The sequence below is a fragment of the Siphateles boraxobius genome, unplaced genomic scaffold, assembly GCF_051911475.1.
Source record: "Siphateles boraxobius isolate OS27281-9 unplaced genomic scaffold, OSU_SipBor_1 92, whole genome shotgun sequence".
NCBI lineage: Eukaryota > Metazoa > Chordata > Actinopteri > Cypriniformes > Leuciscidae > Siphateles > Siphateles boraxobius.
The window spans coordinates 2646140-2662052 of NW_027509222.1; the positions used below are offsets into that span (position 1 = coordinate 2646140).

Below are 15913 nucleotides of genomic sequence, written 5' to 3' on the forward strand. Positions count from 1 at the left end.
TTGAAAGCGTAACGAGACCACCTCTTCAAGGAGGTCTCGGTACGCTTGTTTGGTTCGCTTTTAGTGCGCCCCTGAGCGATTGCAGCATTCACAACTGCCCAAACGAACCGCACCAGGGGGGAAAACAAACTCTAGTGCGATTCAACCGAACTGAAGGAGGCAGGTGTAAAAGCACCCTAAAAGACCACATAACAAAAACACAAGAAATACAAAACCAGGGAATACATAACAGACACGACATGACAAATTCCTGATGGTATTTTTGATGTCCCGTTCTATTTCTGATGTACTTCAAGTGCTTCTGATATGAAGAACAAATGGACTTGCACGGTATCTTTCTAGCTGTTACAGCACTGCACCCCGATGCAGACACGTTGTAATGAATTCACTACCAGCAATGTTTTTTCCCTGTACCCTCACGCAACTACATTTACTGCTTGCTTATGCCAATGCTGTTAATAATATTCGCAATGTGAAGTGAAGTTATGTGAAGGCCAACCCATACTCAGAATATGTCTGTGGTGAGCTGGACGAGGCAGAGGGCCATGGGAGAATGGCACGAGGACGGTGGCGTGATTACTGATGAGTGCCACCTTCCTTTACGCACCGGACTCGTATCTCTCACGGAGGAGCGGAAGCATAAAAGGTGGAGCGACGACAGAGGAGATCGAGAGAGGAACAGGCCTGATTTTATGTTGTGTTTTGTTTCTGTTTAGTGTGGCCAGCAGTCGTCCGTGAGGGGCTACTGGCTTATACTTTTGTTTTTGTATTTGTTTTATTTTAATATTGAAATGTTGAAGGTTCGCCGGTTCACGCCTAGTTCTTCCCTGAATATTAAACATTGCTACAATGTCCTCTACATTTAACCCATCCAAGTTAGTGCACACACAGTAGGAGCAGTGAGTAGTGAACATACACACTGCAAACCGTGGACAAGCACACCCGGAGCAGTGTGCAGCCATTCACTGCGGCGCCTAATTGGGGGTTAGGTGTCTTGTTCTTCATTTCCTGCCGGTAATGAGTATCGAACCCGTGACCTTCGGGTTAAAAGTCTAACTCTCTAACCATTAGGCCACAACTGCCCGCGTTGCAGTATAAATTTGCAATGCATGCTGCAGCTGCTGTACATTGCTGCAAGCCCAGCAAAAACATTAAAAATCAAATGCCTATTTTACTTTAACGAGTTTACGTACCAGTAATGCTTTGTCACTGAAATCTCAACAACTTGCAAACAGTATAATTAGAATTTATTATGCATTCTGCTGTTGTTAATATTCACTAACACAGCAATCTGAATTTGCTATGCATGCTGCTGCTAATGCTGCACAAAGTGTTCAAAACTGCTGTAAGCCCTGCTGAATAACCGAAACAAAAGCAAATTACTATTCCAACTTTAACAAGTTCACATACAGGCGCAATCCTTTGTCACTGTATGACAACTGCTGCCAATGTATAAACAGAAATTGCATATTCGCTAGCTGCTAACATGCTAATTATTTCACACTATGCATCAAAACAGGACTTATTTAAAAACCTACTTAATAGGTGACTTGAACTAATTTCATAATTAATGAACTTTACACATCACTGAACCCAAACCTTATTAACAACAAACTACGGCAGATTTTTTTTTGTTTGTTTGTTTTCCTTGCTTTAAAACTAAAATGTATCTTGTTGTATCACTAATCATTATAAGCCCGTTTACCACTGCAAAGCTGCTCCGAAATTGTATTTGTTTGTGTTGTACCATACAAACAAAGGCGATCTGACCTGAAAATTATGAAGCGTAGTTCTGACATTGGACAGCATCTGAAATCAGCCCGCAAATACTCAATGAAGAAATGAAACAATGCCCTTAGAAAACATTGAAAATGTCATTGGAGGTTTTTAGAGCGAAAAATAGATCCCGGTTGAAAGTGTATATGTGCGAATACCTAATTCCCTTTAACTGTTCTTAAATCCGCAATGCTTTAACGCTGTATTCTCAGATCGACTACATACACCACTTGCTGCTGCTTATTTAACGCACAGAGATAAGGCGTAGAAGACACTCACTTATCTAGCCGCTGAGTTTCAGAGGAACTCTGAAAACATGCAGCAAACTGATACAGAGAATGCGAACCAGACATTTAAATGTTGAGAAGCAAAGGTCATTTGCTGCAGATGCGACATGAACCAGTCAGCTTGTGCTATGCAGTAAACGATGTGAATATCATCAGGTTGTAAAGCCATAGAAACTTTGGGGTTGGCTCTTTTTACGCCCACAACACTCTCACATTGTGTCGGTTATTTTCTCATTGTCTAGCACCACTCCTATTTTCTTCAAGGAATGTAAAATTTTGTTTAATAGTTGTTTGCTTTACTGAGTCATTGTGCGCACTGCTGTTTACCCACGTACATGATTACCTTGTAAAATGGGCCAATCGGCTATTGCTATAACTGTACTTGTGATGGCCCATCTCTTCCCGTGAATCGTTTACACACAGGTGTATTGGAATCTAGGTTGTAAATCTTAGACCCACCGGCACAAACAGATTTATGAGAACCTCAATAAATGACTTTCTGCACTCAGCAGCTTCAGATCCTGTTGAATTGGTTTACTCATGAGAAATTCTGTTCTAAAGTGAGCAATCTTAAACTGAGATCTCAACAAAAGATTGACATTGATTGTTTTGCCAGGATTATTAATTTTAGCAACAGTACTTCGTGTGCATACAGCAATAGAGGGGAAGTTGAATAACAACTAAATAAGCGAATAACAACTTACAATTTAGTCTCTGCTTCACACAAAAAGCTGTCCACTTTTATGGGGGTTTTGGTAACACTTTTTTTAAGGGTGATTAAACAAATAACTCCTGAGTAATATCAATTAATTACATGAACTTGCAATAGAGTTAGAGTTTAGGTTTTGTTGCTTTTAATTATGTAGAATTTACTGTTATTACTATAGTAACTACATGTATTTCGTAATTGTCACTTTAAAAAATAAAGAGTTACTGTGCTCTTTTTTCTTTTTAGAGGTTGACAGTCCCTGCAGGTCACTGTATACAATCATTGCATGGAAAAGAGCAGCTCAGGTTTCTCTGTTTGTGCTCCATAGAGTTCATACTGTTTTCGAACAACAATGGGGTGAAAATCGGAGACAGGATTTCATTTTTGGCATATTAAGTCTCCTGAACTCCTTCTGTCTGCCATTGGCTGGTCAAAAAGATAGTCCCGCCTTAAACTCACCCCACTGATTTAGTGTTGCTGTGTCGGATTGGTTGGGATGCTCAAACAAATGTTCTGATAGAAAAAAAATTAGGTGAATAAACCTATTGATTGCTTATTTATAAAAACTATTTTAACATTCACAAAAATGACATGTCTTTTTAAAATAAATGATTCACCTACAGTATATTTAAATACAAAAATCCTAACAGTTATACATTTGTGTGAAGAAATAGAAAAGATTGTTAAATGAAAAACGAGTTCATATATTAATTAATTTATTAGTGTATTAGAATTCGAGTCCTCTGTCCAACTAAAGGAACTGGAACAACTTGTTTTGTGTCCAAGAACACACTTACCCTCTGCTGGGTCATCACTGACGGATGTCCTGCTAGACTGTCCAAGTCCCATGTCTTCTTAAGAGGTGAAGTTCTCCAGTTTAAAATGGAAACATCCTCTGTGTTTGTTAATAAGGATTTATAGCTCTTTAGAAGAATGACCTGTGACAGGGACAGAGTGAAGCGTGAGTTTAATAAGAAACAAATCTGGACCGACTTTACATTACAGTGTTTATGTTACATTGGGGTGAATTCAGGTTGATTGGTACACTTTTTCCAAGTAATGTCAATGGCATCACTTCAGAAGTGAGAAAAGATTGACAAATGTCAAGTGTAACACGCGACAAAGTGATCATTGCAAATCCATTTGTCCTTTGTATGAGAAGTATCGCGAATACTTGGAGAACATCAGAACTAGAACGAGGCATCAGTTTACTGTCGGGATTTGTCATGACGCGTCGAGCCGCATCCAGTGTAGACAGCATCACTGATTATAATGGCTTATATTGTGTTTCGTCGCATCGCACCACTCGCGTCTGGTGTAGACACGGTGTAACACCAGTTTTTTCTTTTTCTTATCTCTTGCTTTTAATGGGCCCTGAAATCAAATACACTGCTGAACAATAACCAATAATTTGTTTGCGCCCTCCGGCTTCGAGCATGAATGAAACATACATTAAACGAGAGTGTTTAGCACCCAATAATGCAAACGCCGCTTCGTTTTGGATAAGAATAAAATGTAAGGTCATGCAGAATATCCTGTCTTTCAGAATTTAAATCTCGATTTATTCACATTGGCTCGTGTACACCTCTGCATGAGATGAATTTACGTTTTGTTAAAAGTGCGTCCCTCCACATATTCTACGCCCATGCATACATTCAGTACTGGGTAGATTACAAATTGTAGTCAGTTACTGATTCCAAATTACATTAAAATAAAATTTGTAGATAGTAATGTAATCCATTACATTACACATTTAAGGTAATATAATCAGACTACTTTTAGATTACTTTTGACCTAATCGTTCATCACATTGATTTAAATAGGATCGTCTTGTACCGTATTGATATAAAAATACAAAGAGAAAGAAAATGTATTCTATTCTTTGTAATCAACAACATGAAGTGCATTAATGTAATGTACTTAGGTCAGGGTTTCCCAGATCGAGAAGGAACTGCAGGGGGTTAGTGACTTTAATGAAAAGCTATTAAGTCATTAAGTCATTCAAATTTAAAATTAAAATAAATCATTTTAGAATTAAAATAAAACGCTTACTTAAAAAATAAAACCTGCATGTCATGTGACCATTAACCGACATCAGAGAAACGTAAACTTTATTGTATTATTACTATTATTGACTTCATTGTATTATTGACCTGCCTTATTAATTTAAAATCTCAGGGGTACTTCAGTTAAATGAATTGCATCAAACTGACAAAACTGACCAGGTTCATCTGACAAAAAAGTTAAGGAATCCCAGATCACCAGTTGTCATAAGGGCTATATTTCACCAATAAAATAAAATGAAAGTAGATTATATTTGAAAGATTTTTTTTAATTGCTATTCATTTATTTCTGCTAGCCAAACCATGGTATTTAATGTTTTTTTTTTGACATGCTGTTTCATGAATTGCTGAAAACCCCTTAAAAAGCCAATAATACGTTTTAAATAAAACATATTTGGTGTAATATGCTGTTCTTCATATTTCAAAAAAAGGTATTAGATCACTGTTAATCAATTTCCATGACAATAATGTGATATGCTCAATAGTTTCTAAAATAAATACACCAAACCTAAGATATATATTCACTGGATAAAAGGTGAGACAACTGACCCTATTAAAAGTACTTTACTAACCAGGATAATGTGCAAATAGACTACTTATAATTACACAGCAGTTTACATGTTGTTCACTGGCAACTACTCTTTACTTACACAGTAACATACACAGTATAATTTAAAGTCCAAATAAGTGGCAGAAATAGAGGAGTTAGAAAACTGCTAGTAAACACGATGTAAGATCACGTACTGTGTATTGACCTGTAGCTGAACTCTGTTGTATATAAATCATCAGTAATCATAAACTTACCGTTTAATGTGGTAGGATGGTCGAGTTGATCCTCAAAGCGATGCCAACAGTCACACTGGTCACAGGCGAGACTGCAGTGTACAGATGAGTGCTGGACACACAGACTATCCCACACAACTTTTCCACTCACCGCAATGCCGTGATAAGATCCTTGCAGAGCCGGAGTCAATGACACACTGATGCAGAACACACGAACATGCTGCTTTACCTCCCATATGCGCTCGAGAGTCCGGAGAGACTCATGCCTGCATCACAACACACACACATCCGCGGACAGTCCCAGTCTCCGAGCAGAGGACATCTGATCTGATCCAGATCACCGTGTGTGTGTGTGTGTGTGTGCGTGTGACTGACTGCTGAGAGCTGCACAGCTGAGCTCACGTCCTCAACTGTTGATCTACTCATCACTATGCGTCTGTGGAAACATCTGATGGGCATCGCATGTGATGATGATGGTGGGAAGATTCATTTATTCAAGCATAATGTGGTTCAAGTAGGCTACTGTATACGCAATTTTACTGCGCTGCTATAACCTTTTATTAATTTATTCAAGAATTTGATTTAAAATGTATTTTATACACTGAGATTATAATTTTGTAATTTCTTAAAATCATTTAAAAATATATGATTATTATTCGAAAGAAAATATCAAAATAATATTTGAAAAAGTAGCCAGTCAAATCAAAATCAGTGTGGTGTAGGCTAACAGAAAGCCATTTTGTTGTCATGTGACGAGAAAATTATTGGTAGACCCTAATGTCAACGTCAGTAAGTTTCTTAAAATTATCAATTTATTTGACCTTTATGACATGGCAAGGTTAGGTCGTCGAATATAATTACTATTCATGATTCAAGCATTCATGATACATTTTACTTGATGGTTATACCACTTGACACATTCCTCAAATCAAAACTTTGAGCAAAAATTGGCATAATTGTAAAAACTTGTAAAAAATTAATAAAATAAAAATAAAAATAGCATTTAAACAATATAGTATTTTTAAGGAAGTAAAAGTAAATATTTAGAAGGTTTGTAGTAGTACTGTCAAATTGATTAATTGCAATTATTCGCATCTAACATAAGTTTGTAAAAAAAAGTATATATATACACACACACATATATATATATATATATATATGCACATTTTTAATGTATGTTAGATGCGATTAATCATGATGATTAATCGATTTGACAGTTCTAGTTTACAGTCAACCAAAGGTTTGTCATTGTGGAAAATAATAATTGCATCATAATTGTGGAATAGTTTAGAATAGAATAGAATAGAATAGAATACATCCACATCAAAACTAGATAAACCATTGCAGGTCTTAATTGTGCATGTCAGGGGCCAAGGTCATGTGAATTTAGATATTTGCTTAGCTTGCTTTTTTACACAGGCATGTGAGGCTAATAAATTTGCTCTGGGTCTTTCATCTGTCTTGAAAGTGAAATTCTTTTTAGGTGGTAAGAGAGCAATAGGATCTCTCAAAATCCAGCCAAATCACCATTACGCTCTTGGCACACAGGAGTACTTTACAAGATTAGATGCCTCATGCACACACAGCTCTTTTATAGCTTAACTGGCATTTACAAATACACTAGTCACCTTTCCTCAATAGACTTACACAACACGTTTTATCGCACAAGCATGCTTCTTTTTACTGACTTAAACTGATGAGCTTGTGTCTTTGCTAAATGATAGAAGCGTTGTTTATTTAGGAGAAGACAACAGTTCTCCGCAGGGAAGGTCAAACAGCGATGGAATGACAAGCAATGATCAGCTGTAGAACTTGTGCTTCCACCTAGTGGTGCAGGACTGAATTAGGTTTTCATTTACATCTAGTTGCATAGTTATATACACACACATACTGCACTAATTTACAATTAAAATGTGTTTCCCTGGAGATTTAAAGTCATTAGATTTGGCTTTTCAATTAGCTATATGTATAATAGCCTAGATCTTAAATGTATTCAAAGCACATATTACTTTATAACCTTCAAACTTTGGTGATTTTGAGAAAACAATTTCAGGCAAGGTTTTTTGAACATTTAGCATTTCTTTTCTAGTTTGCAAATTCTCGTCTGTTGAGGGCATCATTGGCTCTTATTCTCAGAAGCCTGTATTCACTTGCACAGACTGTATGTGATCAGTCACTGCAGGTATTTTACATTTATAGACTTAATTTGTTTACTTAGTAAGCTTTCTGTTTCCCCCATACTCGCACTAGCCCTCTGTGCCTCTCTACATGCAAGTGCTGTAGTCAACTTTGTACTTGTTTTTGGGAAACGTTTTTTTTTTTTTTGCAAAACGCTTGTGAAAAAGAAGTGCACACAGCAAATCCCCAGAGTTAAAATAACTCTGCTCAGAGTACATATGGGCCCATTCTAAAGAGTGTTAAAGTAAGGCTACGTTTACACAACAACGATATGCTTAAAACGGAGAAGTTTTTCCTTTGAGTTTTCCATGTACTGACGACACTATTGTCAAAATGATCCACATTCACAGGGATACACGAAAATGACTAAAAACGCTGTATTCTGCTGCCAGGCCAGAAGATGGCAATAAAACACTATAGACTGAACACGTAATACGCATGTGCATGACGTCATCGTCTTCAGAGATTCACATTTTTGTTGTTTACATGGACACCGTTTTCAAAAACTTGCACTCTTTTCAAAACTTTGCGTTTTCAGGCACCCAAAACGCCATTGTCATGTAAACGAACGACCAAAACGCATTAAAAGTTTTATGTTTTTAGTTGAAAATGGTGTCGTGTACACAGCCCCTTACTCTGAATCAGAGTAACAGTTATAATTGATTGGTTACCATTATTGTGATCATTGTTTCGTTTAGTTGGTCCGTTTGACTCTTGGCTTATTATGTGAGTTTATGATCTTTATAACAGTGTTATAACACCAAAACACATGATTTGTTGCAAAGGAAGCAAAAAACAAAGATGGTGATATAGTTTTAAACATTATAAAGTAGAATAATTCACTAATCGTATCCCTGACCAAAAGTGGTTATTTGTTATTTATAGATTATATTCACCAACAATATCTATTTGCAACAGATCAGACATTTGAATTTTGATTTTTAAATTCATTGTGGGAATTTTTTTTGCCACAGAGATTAATCAAGAATCAGCATATGAATTTCAAAAAATGGTGACATGAAGCATGTCACCATTGTTGAGATTCATAGCTGATTCTTGATGTCTGTGTCTAAAAGAAAATTCCCACAATGTATTTTAAAAAACAAAATTCAAAATGTCTGATCTGTTGCAAGAAAGTATTGTTGTTGAATATCATCTATTAATAACAAAATGTAACCACTTTTGGTCAGTGATAAGATAAGTGAATTATTCTACTTTATGATGCTGAAAACTATATCAGCTGATCATCTTTGTTTCATGGCGTCCTTTGCAACAAATTTTGTGTTTAGGTAAACGCTGTTGCAAAGACCACAAACTCACACAAAATGTCAAGAGTCAAACTGTCCAATTGAAGAAACACTGATCACCATAATGGTGATGCAACACAGTATGTTGTTGTGGGAAGGAGACGGGAACCGGCAAACGTTTAACAACTTTAATAATCATAAAATAAACAAATAACAAAACTAAAGTAAAATGGTTTAATAAAACTGTGGCAGACAGGACGAGGCCGAGGGCAGTGAGAGAGCGGCACGAGGCCGGTGGCGTGATTACTGATGAACGCCACCTGCGCGATGCACCGGTCTCGTATCTCTCACGGAGGAGAGGAAGCATAAAAGGAGGAGTGACGACAGTGGAAATCGAGAGAGGCCAGGCCTGGACTTGTGTTGTGTTTGTTTTGTTATATGTGACAGCAGTCGTTCGTGAGTACTTTTACGTTAAATAGTTTAAATGTTCGCCGGTTCCCGCCTCCTTCTTCCCATAACATTTAAACTGCGTTGCAAAAACATATAATAAAACATAAACAAAACACAACATAAAGTCAAGGCCTGGTCCTCTCTCTCCTGGTGTAAATCGAGAGCCGCCCCAATGTGTGGAGTTTAGCTTGGAGGTCGATGACTTACTGAATTTCACTAAGGCTGTTTGAAGGCCCCTCCTCCCAAACCTTTCTAATGACGTCAAGCACCCCCCGGCGCTAATGACCATAGAGAAGCTAGAATAGGGAGAACCCAGTGGAGGCTTGTGGAACCTCCCGCACCGCGAACAACAGGGGCTCGAGCTATTTATCCCAATTTTTGCCATCTTCTTTTACAAACTTACGAACCATGAATTTTAATCTGCAATTAAATCGTTCCACCAAGCTGTCTGTTTGTGGGTAATAGACACTAGTGCAAATCGATTTAATGCCCAAAAGTTTTTCTAGTTCGCTTAATGTACATGACATAAATGCTGTGCCGTGATCAGTTAGAATATCTTTGTGGATTCCCACTCGAGAGATGACGCGAAACAGTGCATCCGCTCTTAGCAGATATGGTGCGTAACGGCACTGCTTCTGGGTATCGTGTTGCATAGTCCACCAGATCTAATGCAAAACAATGTCTGCTTGCTGGCCCAATGAGGTCCATACCAATTTTCTCGAAGGGGAAACTACCAGTTTCTACCATTACTACCAGTGGTAATGGGCGCAATTGCGCTTTTGAAATGGTCGGAGGATTAACCAGCTGACATTCACGACACGCCGCCCACCACCGACTTTCGCGTGTCTTTGCTTCCCCCCAAGTAACTGGGGTGACCTCCAGGCCAAGCAAGCTCTGGATGACCTACCGGTCTTCATCCTGCGCCTGGACCAACAAGTGGAACCAATCCTACTGTTCCAGTTTTAGGTCTATTAGTGCCTGATGTTGGGTTTGGTAAAGACCGCAGAGTGACTTTAAATCCAGCTTAAAAACCTATTTTTACTCTCTTGCATTCGAGTAATGTTGTGCACGTATTTTAAATTAGTCGGTGTTCTACGTTATGTATGTATGTATATACATTGAATGATTTTGCTTTTTATCTCCTTTTTTTCTACCACTTTTCTCTTTATTTTATTTTATTGATTTATTTTATTGTACTGTAAAGCACTCTGGATCAACTATGGTTGTGTTAAACTTGCTCTATAAATAAAACTTGACTTGACTTGACTTGACTCCGCAAATGGTGTCGGTTGGGCTGGCTGCATGGCGGGGTGCTGACATCCTTGTCCTGGGTTTCCGCACCAGTGTAATAAAGTTCAATGAAAACGGACGAGGAACTCAGCGGTGACGACGAGTAAACCTTTTTATTAATAAAAATAAACGATTAAAAAAATTAAAGTGCTCTCGGCTCTGCCTTCACAGTCTCTGATATACACACAAACAATTCACAGTCTCTGGTGGTGATCAGGCTCTCTCTTCCTGTCCCAGGTCTGCGGGGCAGTTTTAACTCGTCTCTCCGCCAATCACTGGAATTAGAGACAGATGTTAGTTATCATTCACTTGACCTCCTTATCACCGCTCGTCTCCGCATATGTTACCCGGCTGCAGACTTCGCATTCTCAAACATCAGCATCTAAACCTCTGTTAATTCTCAAAAAGAACTGTAGATGTATGACAGAAATAAAGTCAATCTGGTTAGTAATAAGTGAAGCTGGTAAAGCAGTGATTCTGCTTGTTACCAGCAGGTGTTTGTCATTAATGCTCAATTGTCACTTAATTATCTAATTAACTTTAACTCTGAATCAGAGTTACTTTAAAACTTTTTAGGGTGGGACCAAATTTTTAAAGTATATATACAGGGCCTGAAATTAATACCTGACCACGCGCCAAATGCGGGTGAATTTTGCAATTGGCGGGTGACTGTCAATCTACCTGCCACACTGGCGGGTAGCCAATGAGAATTGAGTGATTCAGTAGTTGTTTTTTTTTTGCGTCTGTCCGATAACATCAGCAATTTTCATTCAAGCAGCTGATTTCTGTGAATGCATGTAAAACTAAATGTATATTGCAGCACAGGGTGAAGTCAGTATATACATTAACGACGATTTGAGACAAATAAATGTACATTTAATGTAAAACTATGTAAACGGCGCTCTGTGGCGCGGCAGGATTTTTAACAAGGTCCTGAGCCGTTGCTGGGCGCCGCGGACAGACGCCGAATGGCGCCGCTGCTGTGTGTACACTGATAGAAAATAATGTGTTCGAATTTTAAAGACGTGGTTCTGCGCGACTCGGCGCCGCGTGCGCATCCGGTGTGCGACCCCCTTAAGAGTTATTATTACTTATAATGATTTCGTTAATAACTTGACAGCACTTAATTGTGTATTCTTACAACTTAAAGAACAATGTTTGTGTGATTTCTATTTTTCACCCTTATGAGGCAAAAAAAAAAGGCTGGTAAAGAGTAACTGTGGCAGGTGGATTTTTAAATCCACCTGCCACAGTGGCTGGTGGTCAAAAAAGTTAACTTCAGGCCCTGATATATATATATATATATATATATATATATATATATATATATATATATATATATATATATATATATATATATATATATATATATATAATTTAATTGTAGATAATATAAATGAAATAAAGGGCCACTTAAGTGTACTAAAAGAGAGTAGGCTACACTTTATTTTTGAAAAATGTACTTTATAATAATGTTAAATTAAAAGGTTTCATTTTTTGCGAAAACTGAACAAATGAAACAGGAAGCAATCAAGGGCAAACTGAAAGTCCTTGAAAGTGAAACTAAGACAATATTACTGAATACGCGTGACAACTAAGAAGTACACTTATTTTGATGTGTTGACTAACATGTCAAAGCCATAGACTGTAAAAAAATATGGACGTAGTGTCTGTGACGTCACCTGTAGGTTTCTGAAGAGCATTTTTTAAGCCAAAAGTGGGCGGAGCCGGCCGTCGCCATCTTGGCAGCACGTCACCGCACATCAATCCCGGATAACAGAAAATGGGCAAAGAGGCGGGACATGGGGGGAGCTGAGGTGCCTGGTTGGTGAAACTACACCCACCTAGCTCGACTTGATGAAGTTAGCTCAGGCTAAGAAGCTAATGCTATATGCTACTGGCAGTACCACCACAAGGGCTGTGCAAGTGTGCGACTTGCCAATAGTTAAAGTTCATGTTTTTGTCCTTTGAAATACTATAATAGCTAAAAGACAAAGGTAAAAGTGTCTTTTAAACTTACAATATTGCTATGAGCATGTGACAGTGATTCATGCGCATATATGCCAGTCAGCTCAGCATCGCATGTCATGTTCGTAGAGAGCTTTATTCAGTCTATTTTAAATTCTGATTTTGGCCGCCTCTCAAATGGGTAAATCCAAAGATATTACCTAAGAAGTTCAAGTAAACGCACTAGAAACCCACGCTCATTCAAGGATGTGTATTTATTGCATGGACAGAGAAAACACTGACACCTGCAGGATTTCATCTGACGCTCAAAGGTTTTTTTTTTAACACTAAAAAGTTAAATAAGAATATATACGCTATCTGTTGTGTGAAAGAATCGGTACCGCAGAACGAGTGTAGTCTCTATATCTATAGATGTTTTTAAATCTGAAAACTCCAAAAAGCAATGAAATTGTCAGACATCCATGAGTGCATGTTCACAGAGGAAAACAATTGAAAAACAGCGCTGGTTGTTCTCTTGATACTCAACAACGATGGAATCCAAAGAACGCAGGCGAAGGTATAATGTGAATATTAAATTCTATGAAATAATCCAAAAAAAAACACAAACATGGCAGAGATGCCAAGTTCAGCGGCTGGAATTAGTGGAGGTGACGTGACGCTAACAGAGAGCAGACGAACAACTAGTAGTGACAGCAGCGGCAATCCACCTCTCAATCAAGTGGCCACGCCCTTAATTATTTGGAACTTTAAGGCTTAAAGGTGCTCTAAGCGTCACACATTTTTTAGGCCAAAACATTTTTGTCACATACAGCAAACATCTCCTCATTATCCGCTAGCTGCATGTCCCCTGAACACACTTTAAAAAAACGCAGTCTCTGCAGACACCCCATGCTCCAAAAAACGGCAACAAAAACAAACTGGGCAAAAACGCAGCACGAAACATAACAAACTGTTCCAGCCAATAACCGACAAGAAGGATTTGGGGGGTTAATGCACGCAGATGAGGACGAGGGAGGGTCTAGCTAGCCTCCGTTTTGTTTGATAATATTTCGAACGTCAACAAGAAGTGACGTCACCCAACATCGCTTAGAGCACCTTTAATATACACTAAACAATTATTATAAACGCAACACTTTTGTTTTTGCCCCCATTTTTCATGAGCTGAACTCAAAGATCTAAGACTTTTTCTATGCACATGAAGTACTGACTGAGTAATATTAATTATTATAGGATTAATTTTTAGTCTATATAGCTAATTTTGCCCTTCATGACAACTGTGAGGGGGTGGATTTTTTATAACTCACCCGTTTAACGGTCTCTCAACGCAATTGACACCATCTTCTCGACGAGAAGCTTGGGTTCGGGGGAACCTGACTGCCCTGCCGGAACGTTCGCAGCTGGCTACACGATGGACGCGTGGGAGAGGTGGCGGGTCGTGTGTCTGTCGGCTCTTTCCGTGGAGGACGTTGAAGATATCTACCTATTCGGCACCATGATAACAGGTCTTCTGCTGATTGGATTAGGCATTGCCCTGGTTTATCGAGGAACTAAGCAGACGGTGACAGCTGTCAAAAGCCCCGCAAGGCTGCCCGTGATGATTGAAGCGGTGGGCAGAGCTGTCAGCACTCAGACTGGGTCTATGAACCAAAATATGGATAACATCATGGAGAAGCTCACAGCTTTGCAAAGGCAAATGGATCGTTTCAGATACCAAAACGGACCAGGAGAATAGCCTGTATAAATTGAATGTGGCTACTCGCCCGAAGACCAAACAATCCCAATCTTTTCTGTTTCGGCACCCCCCTACCAGCACTGGCCATGGCCAAGGCCGCTGCTGGAACAACAACTCTCCCTGAAGAGCACTGCAGTGAGCCGCTCTTGCGTTCCTTCCCCGACTCCTCAGACACCTGGTGATTGTTGACTCTGCCTGGGACATGATCAAGGTTGTCTCCATGGCAACTTGCTGTGTATCGCTATGACAATCCTGCGGAATGAGGCTCCTAGATTATGGTGCGGGCTTAGCGACTCTCTCCAGGCCTACACACACATGAACTTACACATACACAGATATGCACCTGCCCCACACCCCATCCCACGCCTTCGCCGCTTCGTACCCCCAGTCTGACAGGCGGGTCTTTGACCAGGGCCGTAATGGCTGCAGGACCGGATGCTGCTTGCCTGGGCTGGATTACCTCCATCCCCCACTCCCAACCGTGTTGCAATGTCTTGTTTGTAGAGTGTACTGTTTATGTGCCAATGTTGCTGAGGTGTTTTTTCCTGTTCCCAGACTGTTCTCCTTACAGGAGCATAGTCTGGGGGTCGCCTTTTTTTCTCCTCACCTCTCCTCATGTCATGCTGTATTTTTTTTCTCAAGTTGGCGCTGATATAGCAGCCTCGGTAACACCTTATTACCAAAGCAAATTCCTTGTATGTGCACAACACTACTTGGCAATAAAATTGATTCTGATTCTGATTCTGATTTAAATTACACTGAACAAAATTATAAACGCAACACTTTTGCAGTTCCCCCCATTTTACATGAGCTGAACTGAAGATCTAAGTCTTGTTCTAAGTACGCAAAATGCCTATTTCTCTCAAATATTGTTCACAAATCTGTCTAAATCTGTGTTAGTGAGCACTTCTCCTTTGCCGAGATAATCAATCCACCTCACAGGTGTGGCATATCAGGATGCTGATTAGAAAGCATGCTTATTGCACAGGTGTGCCTTAGGCTTCCTGCTCAGCTACTGTTCGGACGCTCTCGCTTACTGCTCCGCGCTTTGCTCTATCGCTTTTATATTTCTATATTTTATCTCCTTTTATCACCTAATTTTAACTTCAGCAAATCAGCACAGTGCTCAAACGCTTGGATTACTACACAAAAAAAAAGCAGAATTATTTTATTCGACCAGCCTCCCACTGAAAGCTTACATTCCGGGGAAGAGAAAACACAACTGCCTACATTCATAAGGATAAGAAAATGCCTCCTCTGGAATGTACTTGCTGCTCCAACTGCCACAGACTTTTACAAAGGATTGCAATTCTTGAAACAAAGTTAATTGCGGGACCAACAAACCAGACGGAATACACAACAGAGCTTCGTCATGGACGTCCTCAGCATACAGCCGGTGAGTCCCATGAATCTAGTGCTTCTCGACAGGC

The 15913-nt window shown here is 39.2% G+C and overlaps 1 protein-coding gene across 1 annotated transcript in view; it reads right to left on the bottom strand.

Annotated features, from left to right (window-relative positions):
• The window catches only part of stk32a (serine/threonine kinase 32A), an 88927-nt gene extending 82836 nt beyond the window's left edge, over positions 1-6091 (bottom strand). The window contains exons 1-2 of the mRNA XM_077224842.1: positions 5640-6091; positions 3570-3710 (exon numbers count right to left, since the gene is read on the bottom strand). Of these exons, the coding sequence (XP_077080957.1) occupies positions 3570-3621 (52 nt within the window). The 5' untranslated portion in view covers positions 3622-3710; positions 5640-6091. The remainder of the gene's footprint in view (positions 1-3569; positions 3711-5639) is intronic.
• Between the last annotated feature and the right edge of the window lie 9822 nt (positions 6092-15913).